We start from the raw sequence: 21,888 nt of genomic DNA on the forward strand, positions 1-21,888 counted from the left end.
ATATAGACTGTAGGGAGGTGCTGCAGGGGCTGTCTGCTCGTGATCAATTTGCCCATGGAAGCCGCTTGCGAAGTTGCATGTCCGCAGCATATAACCAGCCCCGCCCCACGCATCTCATCTCAAAGCAAAACCGTCTTCATTTTCAATTTCCAAATCACGAGTTTTGTTTAATTTTCTTGATAGCAGACCAGCGCCAGTGACAGAGGAAGACGACTGCCATCCTGCACTTCAAGCCAAGGTGTGACCACCGACCAGACGACATTGGATGCTTTCTTTCTGACATGATAGAGTCATTCGAAAGCGAAAGAAATTTACTCTTGGCGTCAGAGCTGGTGATATTGCCCAAACGTTGGTTTGACCCGTTGATAAGGCCGTGATCGCAAGCTTCCGCGATGTTGATATCGTGTTTTGTTTGTCCGGCAATTTGCCTATGGGTCTTTCCGTGGTTCCCAGAGTTTAGTATGATAATCTTTATGTTTTGAAACTCCGGCCTAGACCCTTTCAAAGCAGAAGGGCTTGGAGTGGATCTTGAGTCGGCATGCATCTTGATGTACAGAAGTGCCTTGCCTTCTGCGATTGTCGGTGAAGGGTAGTGGACGCGAAAGGGGTTGCTTTCATCTGCGCTTTTCGAGTGCTTCACAACGGTCATCGTTTGTATCAGCAGTCTTCGAGCTCAGGCAGGATGAGAGGTACATGTGGTGGTCCCAACGCTATTAATAGCTCATCGCCCAACATGCTGATGTGATGTACTGACCGCAGGCATCATGAAAATGAAGACAGCCATCATCTGCCTGGGCCTGTTTGCCCTGGTGGGCAGCTCCACAGCATCCCTGGATGCATCCAAGTCCGTGAAGGAGTCCCAGGAGTTGGAGCACACAGGTGGGGAACATTCGAAGTCTTGCATGCTCATCCGTAGCATCGTCGACTCTTCCTATTGTCGAAGTCGAGCTCAGTGCGGATTCTCGATTTCCATGGTGGGCAAGCTGATGGGCTAGCTACCTTGCACAACCAGGCCTGTTTCTTTGTGTTTGAATTTGCCTGCATGTGTGTTATTGTTCCTGCTCACACCTGTGCTACTTTTCTGCCAGGCCGTGGGCTTACCTGGTGGTGGAATGGCATCTGGTACCCAGACTACAACGACGGCTACTCCAGGAATAACAGTGAGTCACCCCTTGCATGCTGCTAGTGCCTCAATGCTGTTTGCATGGTATACAGCACGCAGTGTCCTGCGCTGTGCTTTTGCACATGCTGCTGGCATCAGGTGCCATGGACTCCTGCAATGGAACCAACAAGTCTGTTCTATGCTCTGTAATTTTCTTGCCAAGTGCTGCCATTCAAGCTTGCTTCTGCTGGGCATGCATGCTGTGTGACTTTCTTGCTAAGTACTGCCATTCAAGCTTGCTTCTGCTGGACATGCATGCTGTGTGATTGTCTTGTTAAGTACTGCCATTCAAGCTTGCTTCTGCTGGACATGCATGCTGACCAATACTGTGCCTGCTGCCACAGACAACAACAACAACAACAACAACGGAGGCTGGGCCAGAAATAACAACAATAATAATAACAATAACGGCAATAACGGCGGCAACAACAACAACAACAACAACAACAACGGCCGCAAGCTTTTGGAGGACATCTCAAACACCAAGGGTGAGCCCTGGCACCCATGCATATGCCTAGTTGTGCCTTTTCCTTCATATCTGCGCCTGCCTTGTCACCTTCTCATTCCATGATGCACTGCTCTTGTGAGGCTTTTTAGGCTGGATCTCTGGCTGATCTGGCCTGGACTTGTTATGGTTGCACAGGCCGCTCTCTGACCGAGTGGAGGAATGGCGCTTGGTACGAGGATAACGATGGCAACAACGAGCGCAACAGAGAGAACAGAAAGAACGAACGCACCGAAAACAACAGCAGTGAGTTGCTCACCCTTGTCAATCCCAGTGATATCCCCTTGCCCAGCTTGGAGAGCCCACCATTAACAAGCTTCCATCTGCCCTAGCTCTAGTGTGTTTTCTGCTGGATGGGTGTCTGCACCCCTGAGCTATATGTCATTTGAGGCATGTTGGGAGGATCAGTACTGATTTTGTCTCCTTGCCTTCGCGCAGACAACAACAACAACAACAACAATGGCGGCACCGGAAACAACAACAACAACAATAACAACAATGGCGGCACCGGAGGCAACAACAACAACAACAACAACAACAACAACGGCGGCACTGGAAACAACAACAGTGAGTTGCTCACCCTTGTCAATCCCAGTGATATCCCCTTGCCCAGCTTGGAGAGCCCACCATCAACAAGCTTCCATCTGCCCTGGCTCTACTGTGTTTCTGCTGGATGCATGTCTGCGCCCCTGAGCTATTTGTCATTTGAGGCATGTTGGGAGGATCAGTACTGATTTTTGACCCTTGCCTTTGCGCAGACGACAACAACAACAACAACAACAACAGCGGCCGGGGTGGCAACAACAACAATAACAACAACAACAACGGCGGCACCGGAAACAACAACAACAACAACAACAACAACAACAACGGCGGCACCGGAAACAACAACAGTGAGTTGCTCACCCTTGTCAATCCCAGTGATATCCCCTTGCCCAGCTTGGACAGGCCACCATCAACAAGCTTCCATCTGCCCTGGCTCTACTGTGTTCTCTGCTGGATGCATGTCTGCGCCCCTGAGCTATTTGTCATTTGAGGCATGTTGGGAGGATCTGTACTGATTTTTGTCCCTTGCCTTTCCGCAGACAACAACAACAACAACAACGGCGGCCGGGGTGGCAACAACAACAATAACAACAACAACAATGGCGGCACTGGAAACAACAACAACAACAATAACAACAACGGTGGCACCGGAGGCAACAACAACAACAACAACAACAACAATGGCCGTCACCTGCTCGCAGACATTACTAACAACAACTACGCGACCGGCGGCCAGACCGTGACTACCAATAATGACGGCAGCAGTGGAGCGCCCATCGCTAACACCAATTGCGGCGGAACCATCTCCAACTCTGGCGGCACTGCTGCTAACTGTGAGTCTCCCTTCCTCCTGCTGTGCCTGCTTCCTCCGTCCTGTTGTACTTGCTTCTCCCTTGCAAGTGCTGCTTTGTGATTTCTAATTATGGTGCTCTGTATGTCCTTGAAGGCTGCTTTGCTGATGCTGCCTGTCAATTCATTACTGCTGCACCTGAAGTGTGCTGCTGAAAATTCAAGGTTGCTGATCTGTTTCTGTGTTGATGTGTGCAGGCGGCAAATGAAGCGCGCCTCCTGTGCAAGGGCTGACGAGCTGCTCATAATGGCAAATGAATGAGGACGACAAAACAATTTTGAGAGCGCGTAGGTAGTGTCTAGAAACATGCACAGATTGCTCTGGAGAGTTGGTGCTGCTGATTACACCCTGAATGTAAGCTCTTGAAATCTGAGAATGCCTCTGAATCTGGTTCAGTCGGATTTCTGAAATTTGGCGGCTTCAAGAATAGATATGCGTTTCTACCTTGCAGCTTGAACTGATATTTCTTTTCTGCTTGTTGGTGGGCTGTTATGTCTTACATTAAATTGCTGGTTGGGTGTAAAACATTGCTATTCAGAGGTAGTCAGACTGGACTCAAGAGTAGATAAAATCAATGCCGTGTGCACATGTGTGGGATTGACTGAGGGTGATTTGCAGTGCAGTTGTGTGAGGGTGCATCATCCTCTGTCCTCCGTGCAGCACCAATGATTGAGATTGTAGCCATTGTAAAGAAGTTGCTGAGCTTCACAAATGACTCGCCGGTCATAGATTTGTTGCACATGTGCACATTGCTCTGCACGGCTACGCCAGGTTTCAGTGAGCTTGCCATCTCTCACACGCAGCCCCTTTGGCAGAGTACAATGCATGCACCCCTGGCTTTGATCGCAGCAAATCCCTCATATCTGATCTCCCAGCACAGGTGCCGCATGAAAGCTCTTCCAGTGCAAGCCTGATTGCGTCTGCCAGCTGAGTGCGTGCTGCATTTCTTTTTGCGCATGTCTTAGGTTTTTGGAACTTAATGTACCTTGGGACCACCGCCGATGTGGATGATGAGCGGCACTGACCAATGTATACAAGGAGAAGAGAAAGACATATCAATTTTCATGGGCTGTGCAGCAAGCATGAGGAGAGGCGCAGGTCATGAAGAGCAAACTTGCATTGGAAAATGGTGAATTCTTTTTGCATGCAACAACAAAGATGCAGAAGAGAGGAGGGAGTAATTTGTACCTGTGTAGGAGGGCTGACGGGCACCCTTCGAGGCGGGAGCTGTGTGATCCGAGTGTTGTGCGGCAGCATGAGCGTTTGCGGGAGATGCAGCGGCGGAGGAGGCTAGTGCTATGGACTGCCGAGCCATGCCCAGTGCGCGGTGCTCGCCAGCCACCATGGACGCCCTCTGCGCACCCACATCACATCAGCAGTCGGTATCTCAGCGCAGACAGCGGTAAGGGAGGCTGAAAATCCTGTTTGTTCTGTCAAGTACCCAGGGACGAGATAGCATCATGCGCACAGCATCCTGGCTGGCAGCCCTCCCTATCTTCAATACCTTTGTTGGGATTAGAAATGACTCCATAAAGAGAATTTGTGCATGCAGAGCACAGGAGGCTCCTGTCAGATGCATGGAGAGCGCCAATGTCACAAATTCTGCCACTGCTTTCAGGGGCTCAAGACAGGTCTATATACCTGCCATGCAATGCGCTGGGCGCCCGCTATTGACGCTCGGCCCCGGCAGCGCCGGCCGCGCCGCCGGCCGAGGCCGCGGGGTCATCGGAGGCCTGGGGCGGGCGTCGACAGGATCCAGCCCAATCCCGATTCAAGTTTCTGAGTATTTCTGAAGTTTACTCAACGGAGGTAAATTCTCCGGGCAAACCGTACAGACAATTTTGATTTGCAATTGGATGGAGCACTTCAGTCAGGCTTTCCGGGTTCAGCGTTGCGATTTAATGCAGATAGAGCCTTCAATTGTTACCTATGCCTTCACAGGTAGATTATCCACCGTAGATATTATGAGGGAAGGGGGGTATCACAGCCCTGAGGTTGAGTATGACATCAGCAGCTTCCCTGAGCAGGGAAGCTGATCCTGGCTCCTAAATCGACAGAATTTTAGGAGCTTACAGACGAATTCTTATTACCTCTTTGAGAACCTCAGAACCAGACCAACTCGTCCCTGAACGCAGCACCTTATAGAATGGCCATCCACTGTTCGGGTCTCCTTTCATCAATTTTCCTTGCTTGCTTGCACATGTGCAGCAAATTCTTTGCAATCTCAATCATTAATTATGCCAGACCTCCAGCCGTGGCACTGCAAGTGATCAGCAGCAGAAACCATTTTGCGCTGTACCTTATCAGTAAGAAACTTTTATCTCAATCCAGGCTGACCCATTTCCACAGCCATACACTGACTCTAGACATGCTTCTTGCAATTTCAATGCTGAGCCTCAACACAACTTGAAGTTCCCACTGGGAGTACTGTCTGACAATCTATTCTTCCTGTACCGGTATGAAAGCATTCCTGATTTGCATGTCATGTATAATCTGCCCCGCTTAGAGGTCTCTGAGGCCTCAGCCTGAGGCCATCCAGCGGAATGCACATGCAAGTACCCTCCCAAAGGTTCCTTCAAGGCCTCAACCAGAAACACAGACGACATGTACCAGCTGCCGCCTTTGTTCTGTCATTTGGGGTCATCAGATGAGCTGCAGAGAAGCCTTGATAAGCAAAGACTCTGCTGAGCACAGCTACGAAGGAACATCCAGGCCCCTGAGGTTGTCAATGCTGGGCTGGCGCTTGCGGCTGCTGTTGAGGCTGAGGTTGGTGTAGTAATTCACCCCCTGAGGGCCCACCGCCCTCACCGGTGCCGCCAGACCCCCCGACGGCCGCTGCTGCAACGCCGTAACCGCCGCAAAGGGACCTGCCGTGCCACATAGCCTTGGTGAGCGACATGCCTGAGTTGTATTACAGTACAGGGCTTCTTGGTCGGAGTATTGCTAATACGTTGCAGCACAAGGTTCACTGTGAAGGCAGCCCTTCCTCTGAGGTCAGGCGCTTGCTCTTCTTTGGTGTGCTTTTCTGAAGTTGTCCTGAAGGGGGTGAGCAGGCATGAAAGGATGCATGAAAGCACCGCTTCCATGAAAACAGACCTATAAACTATATTGCACCTATAGAGCTGCTTTCAAAGAGGCCGTGCTGTCATGTATCATATATGCTTGTGACGTTGAGGGCATGAATACCTGATAAGGCACCGCAACCAGTACCACGTGCAAGCGAAAGGCAATGGCAGCATTCTCTGTGCAGGTTCTGCTCTGCTCTTTACCTGGAGGTGACGGGGTCTTCAAGGGCTTTTGGCTGAGGCCGTTGGGCATGCGGCCAGAGGGGAATACTGGGGGAGGCAGGTGATTGGTCTGCAGAGGCGTTTCCACTGGGTTGTCCAGGGAGTCGCTGCGATGGCCCAGGCTGACTGGCTTTGAGAACGCCTGATCAGGCATGAACACAAAATTATATTCAATGCCAGAGATCCTCCACAATATAGGGACGTGGCGATTCTTACCATCCACAATGTAAGAGACAGGGACGCCAAAATGCCTCTCGCCAGATATGTAGAGTGATACACGAAGGGACTTCGCTGTCAGCGGTCACCGCATGACCACTTATTTCGTTTGATGACTGTCAAGTCGACACTCCAGGGAAATGGAAAGAACATGATCTCAACAGGATCAAGGAGCATTTGTGTAGTGCACCGCACCTTGGTTGCGACCTTCCAAACCAGGACGAAGAGACACATGACAGCGGCGGCCAGCCCAAAGAAGTACACAAACTGCGAGTAGTCCGCCTGTTGTTCCTGCACCACTTACCACTGTCAATATACTTGTAACGACCTTGAATACCAGTAGAGGGTCTGCAGAAATTGCTGCAGCAGCTCCGGTACAATATACAGTTCCGTCCCACCTGAACACTGCGTTATAGCAGTCATAGGGCTGCCGCACAGGATTCACTGGTCATTACAGTGCGCCAAGTGAGGCTCTTCACTTACCCTGTAACGCTTCTCAATCTCTTCACAATTCGAAATGTATAGACAATTGTGAGACCTCCCCTGACATGTCCCAAAAGGACGCGTTTCAGAAAGCAACATCTCTATAACAACATTGGTACGTTGTCCACCAGAGGCCTGCTGATGCCGACTCGCCAATAGCTTGAACCCACACTTCAAAGTACATGATTGGCAGAATCGTATGTAAGGTCTGCTCTAATGCGTTCCAATGACATGCCTTTGAGAAAGCAACCATTGTTAAGCAGAAGTACACTCCTAGAGACCGAGCCTGGTCATTTGTATGCCAACAGCTTTATTTGTTTGCATGTATGCTTGACAGATGTCAGTACTGCTGATGGTAGGTCCACTGCTGATCCATCCCTGCTACACTATGCAGCAATGGTATCCCTCGCTTTTTGCAGAGGTGGTACCTTGTCGATCAGAGGCCTGCCGATGCCGACTCGCCCACCCTCGGCCAGGGCCGCCCCCAGGGTCCACCCTTCGTTGCCGCTGCCGACGCGAATGTGCAACTCCGACAACGCCAACCCCTGCCGCAGCAGCGCCACTATGTACGGCACCCTGCGCTCACATGCGCGCATGTGCCTCAGTTCTACCTGCACCCTGCACTCACATGCGCGCATGTGCCTCAATTCTGCTTGCCACTCTGCGACCACGTGCATGCATGTGCCTCAGTTCCATTTGCCACCATGCGATCACTTGCGTGCATGTGCCTCACTCCTTCTTGCCTCGACGGACGGAACCATGCAAATTCTACAGGACTCGCAGCTATGCCCGGGTCTAGAGGACCTGTCAACATCTCCAATGTCTGAAACTCGCAACTCCAATACCGTAGAAGTTTCTGTTGAGCCACAAATGTGAAATGAGGCAAGCACCTGAAGCAGTACTGGTCCACGTGGACTTCCTCGCCCCTACTTAGGCGCAGCCGGTCCCAGTCGAGGCCGCAGTGCGCGCGCCCCTCCCGCTCCAAATCCGCCAACCCGGCCCCCGCAGGCAGCCCAAAGAAGTGAAACACCACAAAAAAGCCTGCGCAGCAGCCGCAGCATCTGAGGGCTGCACGCTTGTCGCCTGCCTGGGTAGTAAGTTTTGAACTTGCTGGTTGCCCAACGTGTCTGGCAGATGTCCTAAATGCACATTCTGGGAAACAGCAAAAATTTTAGTTCACACCATGTCTTGCATGTGGCTGGCACACGGCTGAGCTACCACCCGCCAATCAGCCGCTTGTGGCAGGAAAAAATTCCCTGATGCTGATTCAGAACCGCTAGCATCGTGTCCTGTCTTGAAGGTCGTTTTGCGTTGCTGAACGAATCAGTTGCTCAGCCCTGTGTTTGCACGCCTTACACCCCTTCTGCACAGAAGCCTATCTCCAAACACAGGGCTGAGAAACTTATACGTTCAGCAACGCAAAACGACCTTCAGAAGAGGATATGATGCTAGCGGTATTATATCAGCATCAAGGAATTTTAAAGCCAAAAAACTTCACATGCCACTGTGGGATGATAAATGAGCTGCATTATGCTGCATGCAATGGCAAAGAAAGGAGTTTCAGGGCATAAGATAAGGACTGAAGGGCGGCAGAGTGGGGCAGTCCCGGGCATGCGCACCCGTTAGGGCAAAAAAATCGCTGCTGCTCTGAGGCTGCGCGGTGCCCAACACGCAGTGGGCCGCACCGCAGTCCCTGGTGCTCAGCACGCTCTCCGCCACAGCCGCACACGCCTCATAGTCAGGCCTGCAACGGACATTTAAACATTAAATTCCCCCCAGAAACATCAGGAGGGCTCATGCGAGCTGCGATTACAGATGTGTTGGACATCAAAGAGCAGCAGGCCAAGATGTACGATAATTTTCAGCATTTCATTCCTGGGAGCCGGCTGCTGCAGGCCATTTCCAGCAAAGTAAAAAGGATCTCAGCATGTTCAACCAACTTTGAGAATTTTGAATGCATTTGCGAGAATCACTTGTCATTAGTTCTGAATTGAAATATAAGCTTGAGCGGCTGAATGTCGAGTCATTTTGAAACGCTGATTTGAAGTGCTGTAGCAGGAAAAAGTCACCTGCCCACCAGCTGCACCATGGCGGGCTTGGGAAGCTTGCCGTGGGAGACCATGCGCCGGTAGATCGATGAGTAACCCTTATGCAAGCATGGGTGCTCCACCACGTGCGGCTCCGTCAGCCGCCGCCGCTCCAACCTTTCACCGACCCCTCCAACCACCTTCGTCACCCCTGCTCCTTTTCTGAATTCCCGGGCCGCGGCACCTTCTACCCCTGCACTGCTGTTCAAAGCAGGCTCGCCATCTGCTGTAGCCTCATGCAATTCCAAGCGCTGCCAATCCAAGGCAGGCCCTCCGCTGAGCTGCCCTGAAGTCCCCAAGCTATCTTCCATAGCTGGCCGCCCACTTCTTTCTCGCCTGGCAGCGCCGGCCTCTGCCTCAAGAAGACTCCTCCAAGGACCAGTGACGCCCCCGCCAAAATTCCCTCTTCTGGAAGACTGCCTGATGTCTGATCCAAAAGAGACAGCATCATCCGTGCCAAAGCTGGCAATGTCCTCTGCTTGCAGCAGGCCCCGGGGCGCGCGGCCGCCGCCGCTGTCGTCTCGAATTTGAAAAGATTTCATGGCGTCGGGGTTGCGGTTGGGGTCCGGGGGGTCCGGGGCCCCCCGCTCCTCGCCGGCCGTGAAGGGGGGTTCCCTGCTGGGCGCCTGATCTGGCCGCTCCTGGGCAGACTCTAGTAACAGTGTCACGGATCTGTCGAAGGCGTCGTTCAGGCCATAGCCGTGGTGTACGTGGGTGTAGAGCGGATACTGGACGCCCATGATGCTCACGTTGGCTGCGCAGCAGACAAGTAAAATATATGACATCTTTGGGCAGTTCTCAGGCTATGCTATAAATATTTTGAATGTACAGCAAAGAGGATATCTGCATGAAAACATAAAAAACGAGGACATTTTTTCTTTGTTGATTGCAAGCCCTCTGTGAATGCATTTGGCACAGATTATTGCGCTACTGAAAAATCGAATAACACCAGGCAAGCAGGCTACAAACAGCATGAGCTCAGTCCCGTGCGCTTCTCATTTGCGCATGCAACAAATAGTATGCCATCAGCTCATGCGGCTTGTGGCCCACATGCTCGGTATCACTGGCAACTAGCAGCGCAAGCAGAAAGAACCACGGTGTGTTTCTATCTCCGCCTATGAAAATTGACTGCCGACGCTAACTTTGGTTTGCTCAGCTCAGATGAAGCTGGACTGCTCACTTGTGGCCTCCGACGCGTGCTTGCCAGTTGGCAGGAAGGTGACCTCCAGGGAGGACCCCCCCAGGTCCAGGGTCCCCACGGTTTCCACCCCCAGCTCCGCGGCATTCCCGGCAGCTGCCACTGACTCCGAGGAAGCTGCCTCCTCCCTGAACGCACCTTCCCGGCCCTGCACCACCTGCACCCACAACATTCACGCCATTAGCACGTAATTGCCTTCGGCAAATTGCTGTGATGAGTTGTGGAGTCTGAAGTGTGCAGAGAGTGTGCAATCAGATGAAAACAGGCTCAGAAGAGTGTGCAGCCTGAAGCAGGCCTGTACATGTAGATGCTCCCTTGGCAGGTCGACATCAAATCCTTCAGTAGCAACAGCCTTTCTGTGGCAATGCACACACAGCCTTCAAGTGGGTCCCTCCAACAATTTTTTACACAAGGGTGCTTGCAGTGCAAAGAGGGGAGGGCAGCTCACGATGGGAGCGGGCAGGGCTGACGGCGCCAGGTGGCCATTCAGGTAATTCACAGCTATCCAGCCATACACGCCCTCCTCCTCCCCGCTGATCACATTCGCATATGATGCCTCAAATCTGCACAGATCACATGCTGCTTCAGGAGAAAACAGGGGCCTGACGATTGCAATCATACATCAATCTTGGGATTCAGACAGCATAACTCCCTTGTAAAATGCATCTCTGCTACTTCATGTCAACTGAGCATAAGGCGCACTGGACAGCACTGATAGCACAGCAGTGCACACAGACAATGTTTATGATTCAAGTGAGAGTGTCATTGCAGGTGCGGCGCAGGTACATAATTCTGCATCTCATTCCTGCACATGAATGACAGCATTCGTTCCTCCGAATGCAGACCCTGGTCAGATAATAATGAGTTGCCATCTCATGATGATCACATCTGAATGAATGCCAGAGAGTGGTCCTGACCTGAACTCGCAGCGGGAGAGCGCGGCGCGCACGTCGTCTAATAATGCGGCGCGGCCCTCGGGCGGCAATTTGCGCAATCCAGCAGTGCCAAACAGGAACAGCGGCGTCCGGTGCCATTGCCGCCGCGGCACCACCGCCTCCGCCCATTCCAGCAGTGGCCGCAGCGCGCGCCGCTCCAGGCCTGCAGCGCAAAAAGGGAAAGCTTGAGGGGGAAAAGTATTGGACGGGAGCAGGATTTGAACCTGCCACCCTCAAGCTAGCTGACAGCCTGGACAACATCTTGCGGCAAAACATCCAGATATGCTCTTCTCCGGCTAGCCTGCGAATTTCTGCAATTCATGAAATATGACGCTGATTTTGGCACAGGTATGCTGCAGCAAAAGCATCCTCCTTGAAGTTCAGCGGCTAGAAGATCACCCTCTGGATCGGCGACAAATTTGTCCAGTCCAGGCTCTGTCTCGAGCCTTTCATACGCGCGCTTGTCGCCTGCCGCCCTCCGAGGAACTGTTGCAGACAATCACCCAGGTGTCAAGGAGCAGCAAAGACCGACACACTTGTCAAATCGATGCTGCAATGTGGCATCCAGGGGAAGGTATTTCTCTGTGATGCAATCTTGTGCAGGAGTGCACACAGAGCACAACAATTGCTGGAGCGTATGGGGATCACTCTTGTGCTTGGCGGCCTGGATGCTGACAGCTGTCAGTGAGGGCAGCTTGGGGCCGTTGTCCTTCCATTGATACGCAAATCTGAGCACAGCACAGGACGCCTCTTCAATCCGTTGCAGTAGGGCAGTAAAAGCAGTATGGTAGCAAGAAAGGGGCATTTATGACAGATTATTGGATTCGATTCATGTGGCACTCACATGCGTGTGCCACTGCTGCCGCTGTCGATCACAAGGACATATTCTGGCCGCTGGCGGTAATGCAGGCCCAACAAGACACTGCACAACACCTGCACATGCATCCTTGTTCAGAGGAATGCAGGACAGACAGGCATCAGCATGACTCTGTGAGCATATAGGTATCTGGCTGCACGGTCACCAAACCATGTTCAAGGCAGGAGTGGATCAGCTGTTGGAGAGAAAGCTGCATACTAGAGCTGTCAGCAGAAATAAAAGGGAGGTCCGCCTTCCAGGAAGATCGCGGCATGCAGAAGCACACCGTGATGCCACCTGGTCAACCTGCGCAGGCACAGTCACGTCCTGAGAGAAGTCCAGATGGGGTCCATAGGTTGGGACACACACGGCATGTTCCTGGTTCCTTGCTATTTCGTTGGACTTATGGGAACAAATTTGCTCCTCAATTTTTAAAACAACAATATCAATCAGCTTTCTGCGAAGAGTAGACACATGCCTGATGCCTCACAGTTGTAAACATGGCCTTGTCGCAGCATGACCAATCATGAGCTGATGGCTCACGCCAGTAGTCTTCAAATAGGATTTTGTCGTGTAGATTCAGAAGTGACCAGTAATATCTGCATCGAGAGCGACGTCCCAAGAAGCAGAACGATATGTTCTATGCCTCACGTTTGATCTGAGAGCCCCCCTCTGCAACGAATCAGAGTGCTGTGCAAGTGATTGCAATTGTATGTCAATTGCTGTTCCGATACTGAAACACTGTGCTTCAGATTCACTTCCTTCCAGCAAAGCTGAGGTTGTTCGGTGGTAATGAAGAAGGTCCACGTGGTAAGCATGCAGTTTCAAATGCGCTTCATCCAGTTGCACCCAGTGGGGAAACCGAACATCCGTGCTTTGTGCGGTTGGAGTGGTCTATCCAATTCACCGGGATTGCAACGGGCGGGTTGCCAGCCTTTGCCATTCGGATTCAGTTTTGCACCGGTACCCAGCGCGGCGCTAGCTAGCTAGATATCTTAGCTCGAGATATCGTACCTGAATAACTACAGTGAGTACCCGGTATAATTATTATTACAAGGTCGGCAAACCCAAAGCCAGAGGCCATCGGGCATACACGCAGAGTCTGCATGCAAGTGGCTGCGCAGCCACTTCCGCGGTAGGGCCACTACAGCTTTTAGGAGTGCACTCACGTGACAAGTGCTACATACCATGAGGGATCAGTGTGCAAGGAGCTGCAAGGCAACAAATTTGAACGTACTCCAGTACTGGCGCTAGATCCTGCAAGACATCATCTGAAACGAAGCACAACAGTGCAATTGAGAGCTACAAGCAACAAAGCACAGCAGCTGCCTGGTAGGTGAGTGCACCTACAAATTTACATATTCTTGAACACGGCAACATGTACCCTTTACAATTACTGCCACATCCTCTCTTCACACTTACACGCGCACGATGCTCGGCTCTCACAAATTGTCTCGCTCAGTGGGCTTCTGCCAGTCCAATCTGTATTCAGGGATCCACATGGCTTATTGCAGATCCTTTCCAGCTGCAGGTCTTGCTGCAGCCAACTCCTGGTCAAACCAAGACACCATGAGGGCGGCAACATCCTCAATGACTTGCATGCTGGTAACTGATTCATTGAAGTGACAGCCCAAATTTGCAGCCTCCTGTTCCCAGGCCGGCAGCTGCGCAAACTGCATGTGCCCCGCCATCCTCAGATACAGTTTTGAGCCGTGCCCAGCTGCCGTGACCAGATCCTGTGCAGGCCAGCCAACATCTCTCAGCCTGCGCAGTCCCCAAATTCACCAAACTGCAGGAGATTTGCAGTAATTCATTGCACTATTTTGTCCTCCTTCTGCAGTATGACTGCTCGCCTAGCAGCTACCTGAGCAATCAAGCAAAAGAAAGCAACAGGCACAGTTGTGCAGTGACTTCCTAGGTCTGCTTGGCTACAACATGAGAATTGCGAGCTATTAGGGCTGTTCTGACTGTAAAAGCAGATGTGAATTCTACAGGCTGTAAAAGCAGATACAAAATCTACAGAGACATGCAGCGCATGCCAGATGCACAGAGTCTGCCGTTCAGGAATAGATGTGGACACAAGGAAGCACCAACAGGTGCTGACGTGGGCTGCAGTGGCGTACCTCTGCGCCATAGCCAGTGCAGAGTGTCAGGCCAAATGCGCAGGCGGCCTTCTGTCCCGGGCCAGGAGTGTCAGGGTTGCAGCAGAACCGAATGGTCGAGCCCACTGCCCCTATCCGCCTCCCTGCCTTCGCCAGTGCCTGTGCATGGATGTATTTCCTCTGACGTCACAGCTCATGTACATTCTTCCAGATTGGGCCACATGCTCTGGCCACAAAGCTCGGCATCTGCACTCGTCTGCTGCTTGCATTCAAATGCTCTGGCTCCTCTAGATTCAGCATCCAATGGTCTTCTCTTAAATTAGCTTGAACCCAATGGTTCCCAGTGTCATGCATGCCTTGTGTCGGGCAATATGTTTTGACAGGTATGCAACATGATGGCGTGTGTCACTGCACATGACAGATTCTGTACGCAGCAGTCCAGAGGCCAAACCATACCTCACGAGCAGATGGGAAGCACTCTGGGGTAGATGCAAAGCAGGGGGTGTCCGCTGGATCCACCAGGAATGCTGCAAATGTATTGGGCAGTGTGCCTGCACACACAAGCATGACACCCCCTTTGCTGCCGCGAAGCTGCCATCAGAACAGAACAATTCATGCTCAGCAGAGAAGTGCTTTAAAGCACCTTCGGGTCTGCCACAGCACTGGTAAAAACAAGCGGACATTTCCCTTCAACAGCAGACGATCATTTAATTTGGAGCATTCTGAGAGGTCTAAGCATTGCTTTTGGAGGGCTATGGATAGAGGTGCTCTACCATTGGCAAATTGCAGGGCAGCAAGTTTGCCTCCCCGGCTGTGCCCCGCCAAAGCCACGTTGCTGAGATCCAGGGCTCCTGTCAGATCTGAGCCTGGCTGCTGTTGCTGCTTCTCCAGCCAGTCATAGATCTGGGCAAGGAAGGTCAACTGCAAATACACATGTGTGCGCACAATATAGGATCCTGCACTTTCGTCTGCAGGCGTGCAGAAAGACATGGACCTGACAAGCATGACACGCACACTTTTGGGGTGGAATGCACACAACATATGCAGATGCCTGCAACCAATTATCCCATGCAAAAGGCTTAGTCTTTTTCCTCGCAGCACTTTTTTAAGTGTCATGCATCTTCAGCCACCAGATTGTGGCCAATTTATTGGTGCTTATGAAGTCATATTATTTACATGAGTAAGCACTGTAATGACATGAGGATTGTCTCACCTCTGCCGTGTCTGGCACCATAGCGAGAAGCTGGTTGACATCATACTGGACAGTGCTGTAACCGGCGCTGCCCAGGATGGCACTGTATGGCGCGTAGTCAGGTGCTGTCAGCTGCACCACATGAGTCATTATCATGTCACCTTCCTGCTACTGCAATAGGTACTGCAGCTGGCATGGCTATCACTGGCAGATGTGCTGCAAAGGCCGATGGGGCTCAGCATCGTTGAAAAGCAAGATCATACAATAGGATCGTTCAAATGCAGACATGTGCATGCAATTCTGTCCGAAATGATGACTCACAATAGGTTTGCCTCCAAAGCCATTATAGAAGAACACAGTCGCCCCACTGCTCTGCTCTGACAGCAGGTGACTGCCGCAATTCTGAGGGACGGTGACATAGATTGTTATGGTGAATTCTTGAGGCGCGCTTTGGCATGTGCAGTTTGTCAGTGTACCTGCGCAAGCAGGCCTTCAGTCCCGGGAAGCATCCAGACGGGGATAGCTCTGAATTTGAAAACTTCTATATAAATCCAAAAGTCATATCTAATACAATTTGAACACGCACTGCTGCAGGTGATAGGGCTGGTGACTGTGATTACTGTGCTTGCTGTCGTTGTGCCACTGCAGCGTGCCTTGAAGGCATCAGATCCTCGCCCCAGAAACAATGAAAGACCTGCCAGGAGAAAGAGCTTTCTTCCCATGAGTTCAGACATCACACCGTCGGAGATCGTGTTCTGTACTGCTGATGGTGCACTTTCACATGGACTCTGCGCATAAGTCGGGCGTTGTAGATCGATCAGCAGGATGGACAGAAGTCCAGCTGAGGTTGTTTGGGCATCGTCCGATGAAGGGATCGGTCGGATCAGGCGAAGATGTCGTTCCGAGCAAAATTCCGAGACGGATCTCGGAGGCGCCTGATCAGGCGCCGCCACATCAGGCCAACCTTCGCCATCAGCCATCGCTCCTCAAAAGCTCCAACAACATTAGCCAGGCCACAGCACGCTGCATTGCGCCTCTGAACCCTGAGACTCGCTAATCGAAGTACTGGGAGCTTCTGGTGCTGGCTGTTTGGGTTTGGCGCTGCTGGACGCGGCCTCAGCACCTTGTGTTTTGCTATATAGTTTGGCATCATCTTGAGATAGGCTCTGCCTTGGCTGCTTCTTGTCCCGGCAAGGCCCTCAGATATTGTGATGTTTGCATATCTGCTGCAATAGAGGAGCCTAGAAAGCGCAGTTGAGGCCGGATTGTGAATTCCATGGGGAAGAGCAGCTTGTACAGGGGCGTGACACTCTTTCGTCCCACGGGCAAGTGGAGAGCACAGGTGATCCCCGATCTCTCCGGCGATGACAGCATCAGACCCTTTCATGTTAGATGCAGCGCATGGCGGACCCGCTGGTACTGTTGCTATGGCGGAAGCCTGCCTTTTGTGCTCCTGTGTACTAGCCCATTCGGACTGGGGCTGCCAGCCTGGGCAGCCAGGGCTTCTGCGTGCTTTCTGGTCGGCTTGCGGGCTGCGATGTGGCGATGGCAGCATCGTGGTCGTTGTCACGCAATGGCGAGCAGCATCGGTGATCTTTGATGGCCTGCGCAGATATCGGCTGGTGGAAAGACCACTTCGCTGGGGGACCACGACACAGAGGAGGAGGCTGCGCGAGCCTTCGACCGGGCGGCCATCAACAAGGCGGGCCTCGAGGCCAAGACCAATTTCGATGCCCGCGACTACACCAACGAAGTGGAGGACCTGCAGAGTGAGCCCACGGCCCCCGGGATTGCACCATCTTAGTATGTCCCGTGGCTTGGGTTACTACAAGCCAGTGCTGGCAGCCCCGACCTGCCCTATCCTGGCATTTATCGGTATCCGCGGGTGCCAGAGGAACCCTGCCATAAGCATCGGAGCGCTGCGTCCGCGGACAGGAGGATCGGGCAGGGTAGTTTGGCTGCTATAAAGTCGCGAGGATCTTGTAAAATAGGACACCACGGGCATATCGCCATGAGGCATGTTGGAGTTCCCAATAGCGATCTATGCTATTTTAGATCGTTGTTGACGGCAAGTATGGCTTGGAGGGACAGCATTGCTGATGTCGAGTACTCAGCATCAGGTGCCTTGCCTCAGGTTACCTTTTAGAAGCGAGTAGCCTCTTTTGTATTTTGGATGGACAATCCTCCACGGCATGCACTGCTGTTTCTGCAACGAAGCTCCTGGTTTGAGCAGTGTACATGCTTTCAGCAGATTCTCCAGGAGCGCATCATGGCAAGTGCTCAGGTTTCCTGTAGAGCTGCTGCCTCTTTGGAGCGCTCCTGACAGCACTCGCTTGATTCTCTGTTTATCCACGGGAGACTGGTCTTGAGGTTGGATGTGCAGCAGCCTTGCTCTGTATTGACATGAACTGCTGTCTACGTGCTGCAGAGATGTCACAGACAGAGCTGGTGGCGATGCTGCGGAGCCGGGCCAGGAAGAGCGGCACACAGACCTCCCACTTCAGGGGGGTCTCGCTGCTGAAGCAGACCGGGAAGTGGCATGCGCAGATCAACGTGGGAGGCAAGCAGGTGCGACCAGGACCTTCACACAGCATGACCATCCTGCAGCATCACTTGCTGTTTGCGCAAGGGCATGATGCATGTGAACATCCTAGACCTTGGTTGGCAGCGGATAGGGCTCTTGCTTGGCTGCTGGAGACTGTTCCAGGAGCATCAGAAGGGGCAGGAACACTAGGAAAGCGGGTCACATGAGGACATATTGAGAGTGGACTTCTGACCAAGGCATTCCTGCTGCAGGTACATCTGGGCTTCTTTGCAACGGAGGAGGCGGCTGCGAGGGCCTATGACCGCGCTGCAATCAACAAGGGTGCACGGGACGGCGGCAAGATCATCACAAATTACTCCATCGATGACTATGCGTCTGAGCTGGACCTGCTCCGGCGCCTGTCCCAGGAAGACCTTGTAGCTGCGCTGGCCTCTGAGAGGTGAGCCTACCTGTCCGCATGCCATGACATGCCTGCCTCTGCGGCGGTTGTGCTGGGATGCTTCATGCATCTGCAGTGTGCAAGTCAGAGAGCATCCAGGCCATTGCTGCATTCCGTTGCGCGCATGTTGCATGTATGCCTTGATATTCGCAGGGCATGCATGTTATCGCGGCTGCCACCACTTTCATTGCTCCTCATGGGTTGAGTATTACACCAACTGGTCATGTGCATCTTCTGACCGACATGAGGAATATTTATTCATGAAAAAATATCGATGGCATGAATTGAATGACATGGATCCTGCATGTGACCGCAGCCGGCGAAAGCAGACAATGGAGATGCTGGCAGAGGGCTTCACAGGGAAGACAGAGGAGGTGTTCGGCAGCGGCTTCTCGCTCGCGCCGGCGCCGGCCGGCCCGGAGACGCCAATGCTCGCCGAGCTGCGCGCGAAGGCCGAACGCGCGCAGCCCAAGCCGACCGAGAAGAACCAGCTGTACGCCAGCTTTGGGCGCAAGCTCGAGGCCGCGCCGCCGCCCACGGCGGAGCAGCTGGCCGCCGCACAAGAGCGCCGGGAGGCGGCCGCTCGGCACCAAGAGGTAGCTTTCCTTCCGTCAGTGTCCTGCGGCTTGGTTATTGAGCCCGTGCTTATCATGGCAAGCTTGCATCTTTGCCAGCCAATTCGTTGGCGCTGTCTTGAGATAATATCATGGATGGCGTTGTGCAGAGAGTCATGACATGCGGCGGCCAAGCACCCTGCTCTTTTGAATGCATGTTAGGCAGCACTGTGGGCACTGACGTATGCCTTAGCCGTAAAGTGATGCGTGATTCCTATATGCCATATGATCAAGTCATGTGCGATACAGAGCCAGCCATGTACTACCTTGAGGCCGCACTTTGCATGACACCGGCTGCCTGAATTGCAGGAGCTGGCGGAGACGCGGAATCACAGGCGGCAGGCGATGCGCCTGGGAGGACAGTCCAGGACGGCGTCACCAGCCAGGGACTACGTTACCCCGATCCCCACCCCCGGAAACTCTCCGGCAAAGTTCAGCAGGTGCGGCGAACAAACGCCGTCCTGCTTGGCCTCCCCAAGAATAGCCTGCATTCTGTGCAAGGAAAAGCCCAGTGTCGGATGCTACTGCTGTGCGCATGTTGTACTGACACCTGTTGGGCAGACCGCGGGCACATGTTGTGGAGGTGCCTCCTATCAGAATTGAGTCATGATCATCATGACTGTGGTATGCTGCTGGGGCCTGCCTCTGTGCATTGCAAAAAGTCTGTGATGGCGGCAGCTGCCCACACCAAAACCAGTCATGAAAATATGCTGCAATTAGCGGGCCATCATTGCCTTCGCCTGTGAATGTGTGCGCTGACGTGAAAAGTCACTGATCTTGCAGGATGCGTGCAAGGGATGGCTCACCCGAGCCCAACCTGCACGGCGAGGATGCCAGCCCGGCATCCCCATTCATGCGTCAGCAGCGCTCCAGGCGGTCGCGGCCGTCCTTTGTTGCTAACCGCTTCCTGCGATTTGAGCAGGGTGAGGGCTGCCTTCTCACCTTCAAACACCTGAAATGTTCCACATCATTGGCTTCTGTTTGTTTCAGTGCAAGGGGCTGACTTGTGCATGGGCCATTGCAGATATGCTGTTGGCCGCAATGCTGTCCGTGCTTGGCAGCTCTGGCTAGATTTTTGCAAGCCTGTTCATGTCCGCCATGCCTGGGTCTTGTCAAGGAATGTCTGTCCTGGGAGTCCGTGTCTGCTGCATTGCTGATATTTACTGGTTGTTTGACAGATGAGAGCAATGCAACAACTGCGACGCTGCCATACATGGACAACATGGATGATGAGGTGGCCTCACACTCCGGCGCTGGCCACTTTGACTACGGCGACCCTGAGGTCCAGTTCCTGCAGGTGAGACTAACCTTTTCACTTCGAATTTGATTCCCACGATAAATTATCCTAAAACAAACACCTGGAAAAGAGCACCTTAGTCCAGGTACTCCTCAAAATGTTGGATTACAGCATGCAGCGCCTGCACTGCCATCATGTCTTGGGTTGCAGGACAAGTACCTCTCTTTAAACTATTCACGTGCATTTCACGAGGCACAATCTGTGGGGTGTTCTGGGAGTATGGGGACCGCTCCAGGCAATTCAAAGAGCAGTGACGTCTAAATGTAAGTGTTTGGCGGTATTCTGAGAGGCAAAACGGTTTTGCGCGCAGACGAACAAGCCGAGGACAAAGCGGCAGGAGGCAATGATGGCGCGGCGGCAAAAAGAGCGGCAGCAGCACGTGCAAAAGCGCAGACTCGATATCCTTCAGGCAGCTGTAGCAGCCTCCCCTGGGCCGTCCCCGATCCCCACCCCTGCCCAGAGGGCTCGGCGGCCCGCCTTCCCCTCACCTGTGCGCTCCCATCCCGACTTCTCTTTTTGCATCCTCCCTGTTCAACATGCCCAGATGCATCTGTGAATGACAGTGGTACATGCCAATGGACCGAGATGCAGCACTGAGGGTTGTTTTCAGTGGCGTCAACGCAAGCATATGTTGAGCCCATGACTGTGGCACGAGAGAGACACAGAGGGCACAGGGCACAAATAGGGATAGGGAGTCAGCTCTGGTCAGCTCTCAGTTCTTTTTGTGGCATGATGAGGCGGAATCTGTGCATCAGGGGGCATGGTGTCACTCATCACCTCTGTCTTCTTAATCTTTCCCCAGGCAGGGGGCTCTATATCAATCTATATCTAAGTCAGATACAGATCCCCCTGTCCCAGGCTCCATCAGGATATCTGCTTTTATGCATCCGATTTTGAATATTCTGTGTCTGCTGCAGCGTGGGCTGAGGAATGGGCTGGAGGCTGTGGCGGCGATTGCAGAAGGCCTGTGCACTGACCCCGACCTGGCGGCGGCACCATCAGACATGCCCAGCACCAGCGACAGCGGCAGCCACACCCACGACATCACAGGTGCACCTGCCTTTCCTCTTGCCTGTGTGCTACTGCATTCCTGCACCGTGTTGGATAGCTGCATCCCTCTGCATGTCCTAGGATTGAGCATGTTGCACATGTGCAAAACTTGTGTAGCTACTGAGGCCGGTAGCAGCCTTATGGTGGGTATATATTTGACAGCTGCAGGGATGGCCTTGCATGCACACAGCCATGCAACATGATGAATCGCTTGCTTCTCTGAGCGCTCACAACTGCCCTGCATGTGCTGCGACTGTTTCCATACTCTCATGAACCATGAACAACACGTATCAAGGGATGAACAATAATATATGGTCCTTTTTTGTAAATTGAATGTGTTGTTGTTTTGGGCAGGTCACAAGCGCGGCCTGGACCTGGATCTTGACGCGGAAGAGACGGCGCTGCCGGAAAAGAAGAACCGGCGCGTGCGGCAGGCGCCAACCATGGCAAAACTGTTTTAGCTTTCTCCCCTACCCTCAAACCACGCAGGGACTCTAAATCACCTTAAGAGTCCCGTGAACCCT

General features: G+C 52.7%; 4 protein-coding genes across 4 annotated transcripts; 2 read left to right on the forward strand and 2 right to left on the reverse strand.

Moving 5' to 3' along the window:
* Positions 1 to 764: 764 nt before the first annotated feature.
* On the forward strand, positions 765 to 3,770 carry COCSUDRAFT_68228 (hypothetical protein; the record flags this gene model as incomplete). Its single annotated transcript, XM_005642975.1, has 8 exons — positions 765 to 879; positions 1,089 to 1,160; positions 1,507 to 1,650; positions 1,806 to 1,913; positions 2,106 to 2,234; positions 2,426 to 2,560; positions 2,753 to 3,046; positions 3,261 to 3,770. The coding sequence occupies 8 exons, from the start codon at positions 765 to 767 to the stop codon at positions 3,269 to 3,271; spliced, it is 1,008 nt and encodes a 335-aa protein (XP_005643032.1). The 3' UTR covers positions 3,272 to 3,770.
* A 269-nt stretch (positions 3,771 to 4,039) lies between these two features.
* Positions 4,040 to 4,789, reverse strand: COCSUDRAFT_60155 (hypothetical protein; the record flags this gene model as incomplete). The annotated part of the gene is made up of 3 exons (XM_005642976.1): positions 4,040 to 4,083; positions 4,252 to 4,417; positions 4,739 to 4,789. 3 exons carry the CDS (start codon positions 4,787 to 4,789, stop codon positions 4,040 to 4,042), a joined length of 261 nt encoding a protein of 86 aa, XP_005643033.1.
* Positions 4,790 to 5,757: 968 nt separating this feature from the next.
* Positions 5,758 to 15,928, reverse strand: COCSUDRAFT_49229 (hypothetical protein; the record flags this gene model as incomplete). Its single annotated transcript, XM_005642977.1, has 20 exons — positions 5,758 to 5,930; positions 6,333 to 6,492; positions 6,762 to 6,857; positions 7,478 to 7,625; positions 7,940 to 8,090; positions 8,669 to 8,793; positions 9,119 to 9,329; positions 9,516 to 9,890; positions 10,317 to 10,491; positions 10,783 to 10,897; positions 11,252 to 11,432; positions 11,669 to 11,755; positions 11,918 to 11,997; positions 12,114 to 12,202; positions 13,694 to 13,861; positions 14,249 to 14,386; positions 14,684 to 14,778; positions 15,001 to 15,148; positions 15,441 to 15,551; positions 15,896 to 15,928. The coding sequence occupies 20 exons, from the start codon at positions 15,926 to 15,928 to the stop codon at positions 5,758 to 5,760; spliced, it is 2,859 nt and encodes a 952-aa protein (XP_005643034.1).
* An 883-nt stretch (positions 15,929 to 16,811) lies between these two features.
* On the forward strand, positions 16,812 to 21,825 carry COCSUDRAFT_68230 (hypothetical protein; the record flags this gene model as incomplete). Its single annotated transcript, XM_005642978.1, has 11 exons — positions 16,812 to 16,835; positions 17,032 to 17,188; positions 17,848 to 17,987; positions 18,216 to 18,403; positions 18,720 to 18,999; positions 19,327 to 19,457; positions 19,801 to 19,940; positions 20,196 to 20,314; positions 20,625 to 20,804; positions 21,232 to 21,364; positions 21,719 to 21,825. The coding sequence occupies 11 exons, from the start codon at positions 16,812 to 16,814 to the stop codon at positions 21,823 to 21,825; spliced, it is 1,599 nt and encodes a 532-aa protein (XP_005643035.1).
* Between the last annotated feature and the right edge of the window lie 63 nt (positions 21,826 to 21,888).

This window comes from Coccomyxa subellipsoidea, assembly GCF_000258705.1.
Source record: "Coccomyxa subellipsoidea C-169, whole genome shotgun sequence".
NCBI lineage: Eukaryota > Viridiplantae > Chlorophyta > Trebouxiophyceae > Coccomyxaceae > Coccomyxa > Coccomyxa subellipsoidea.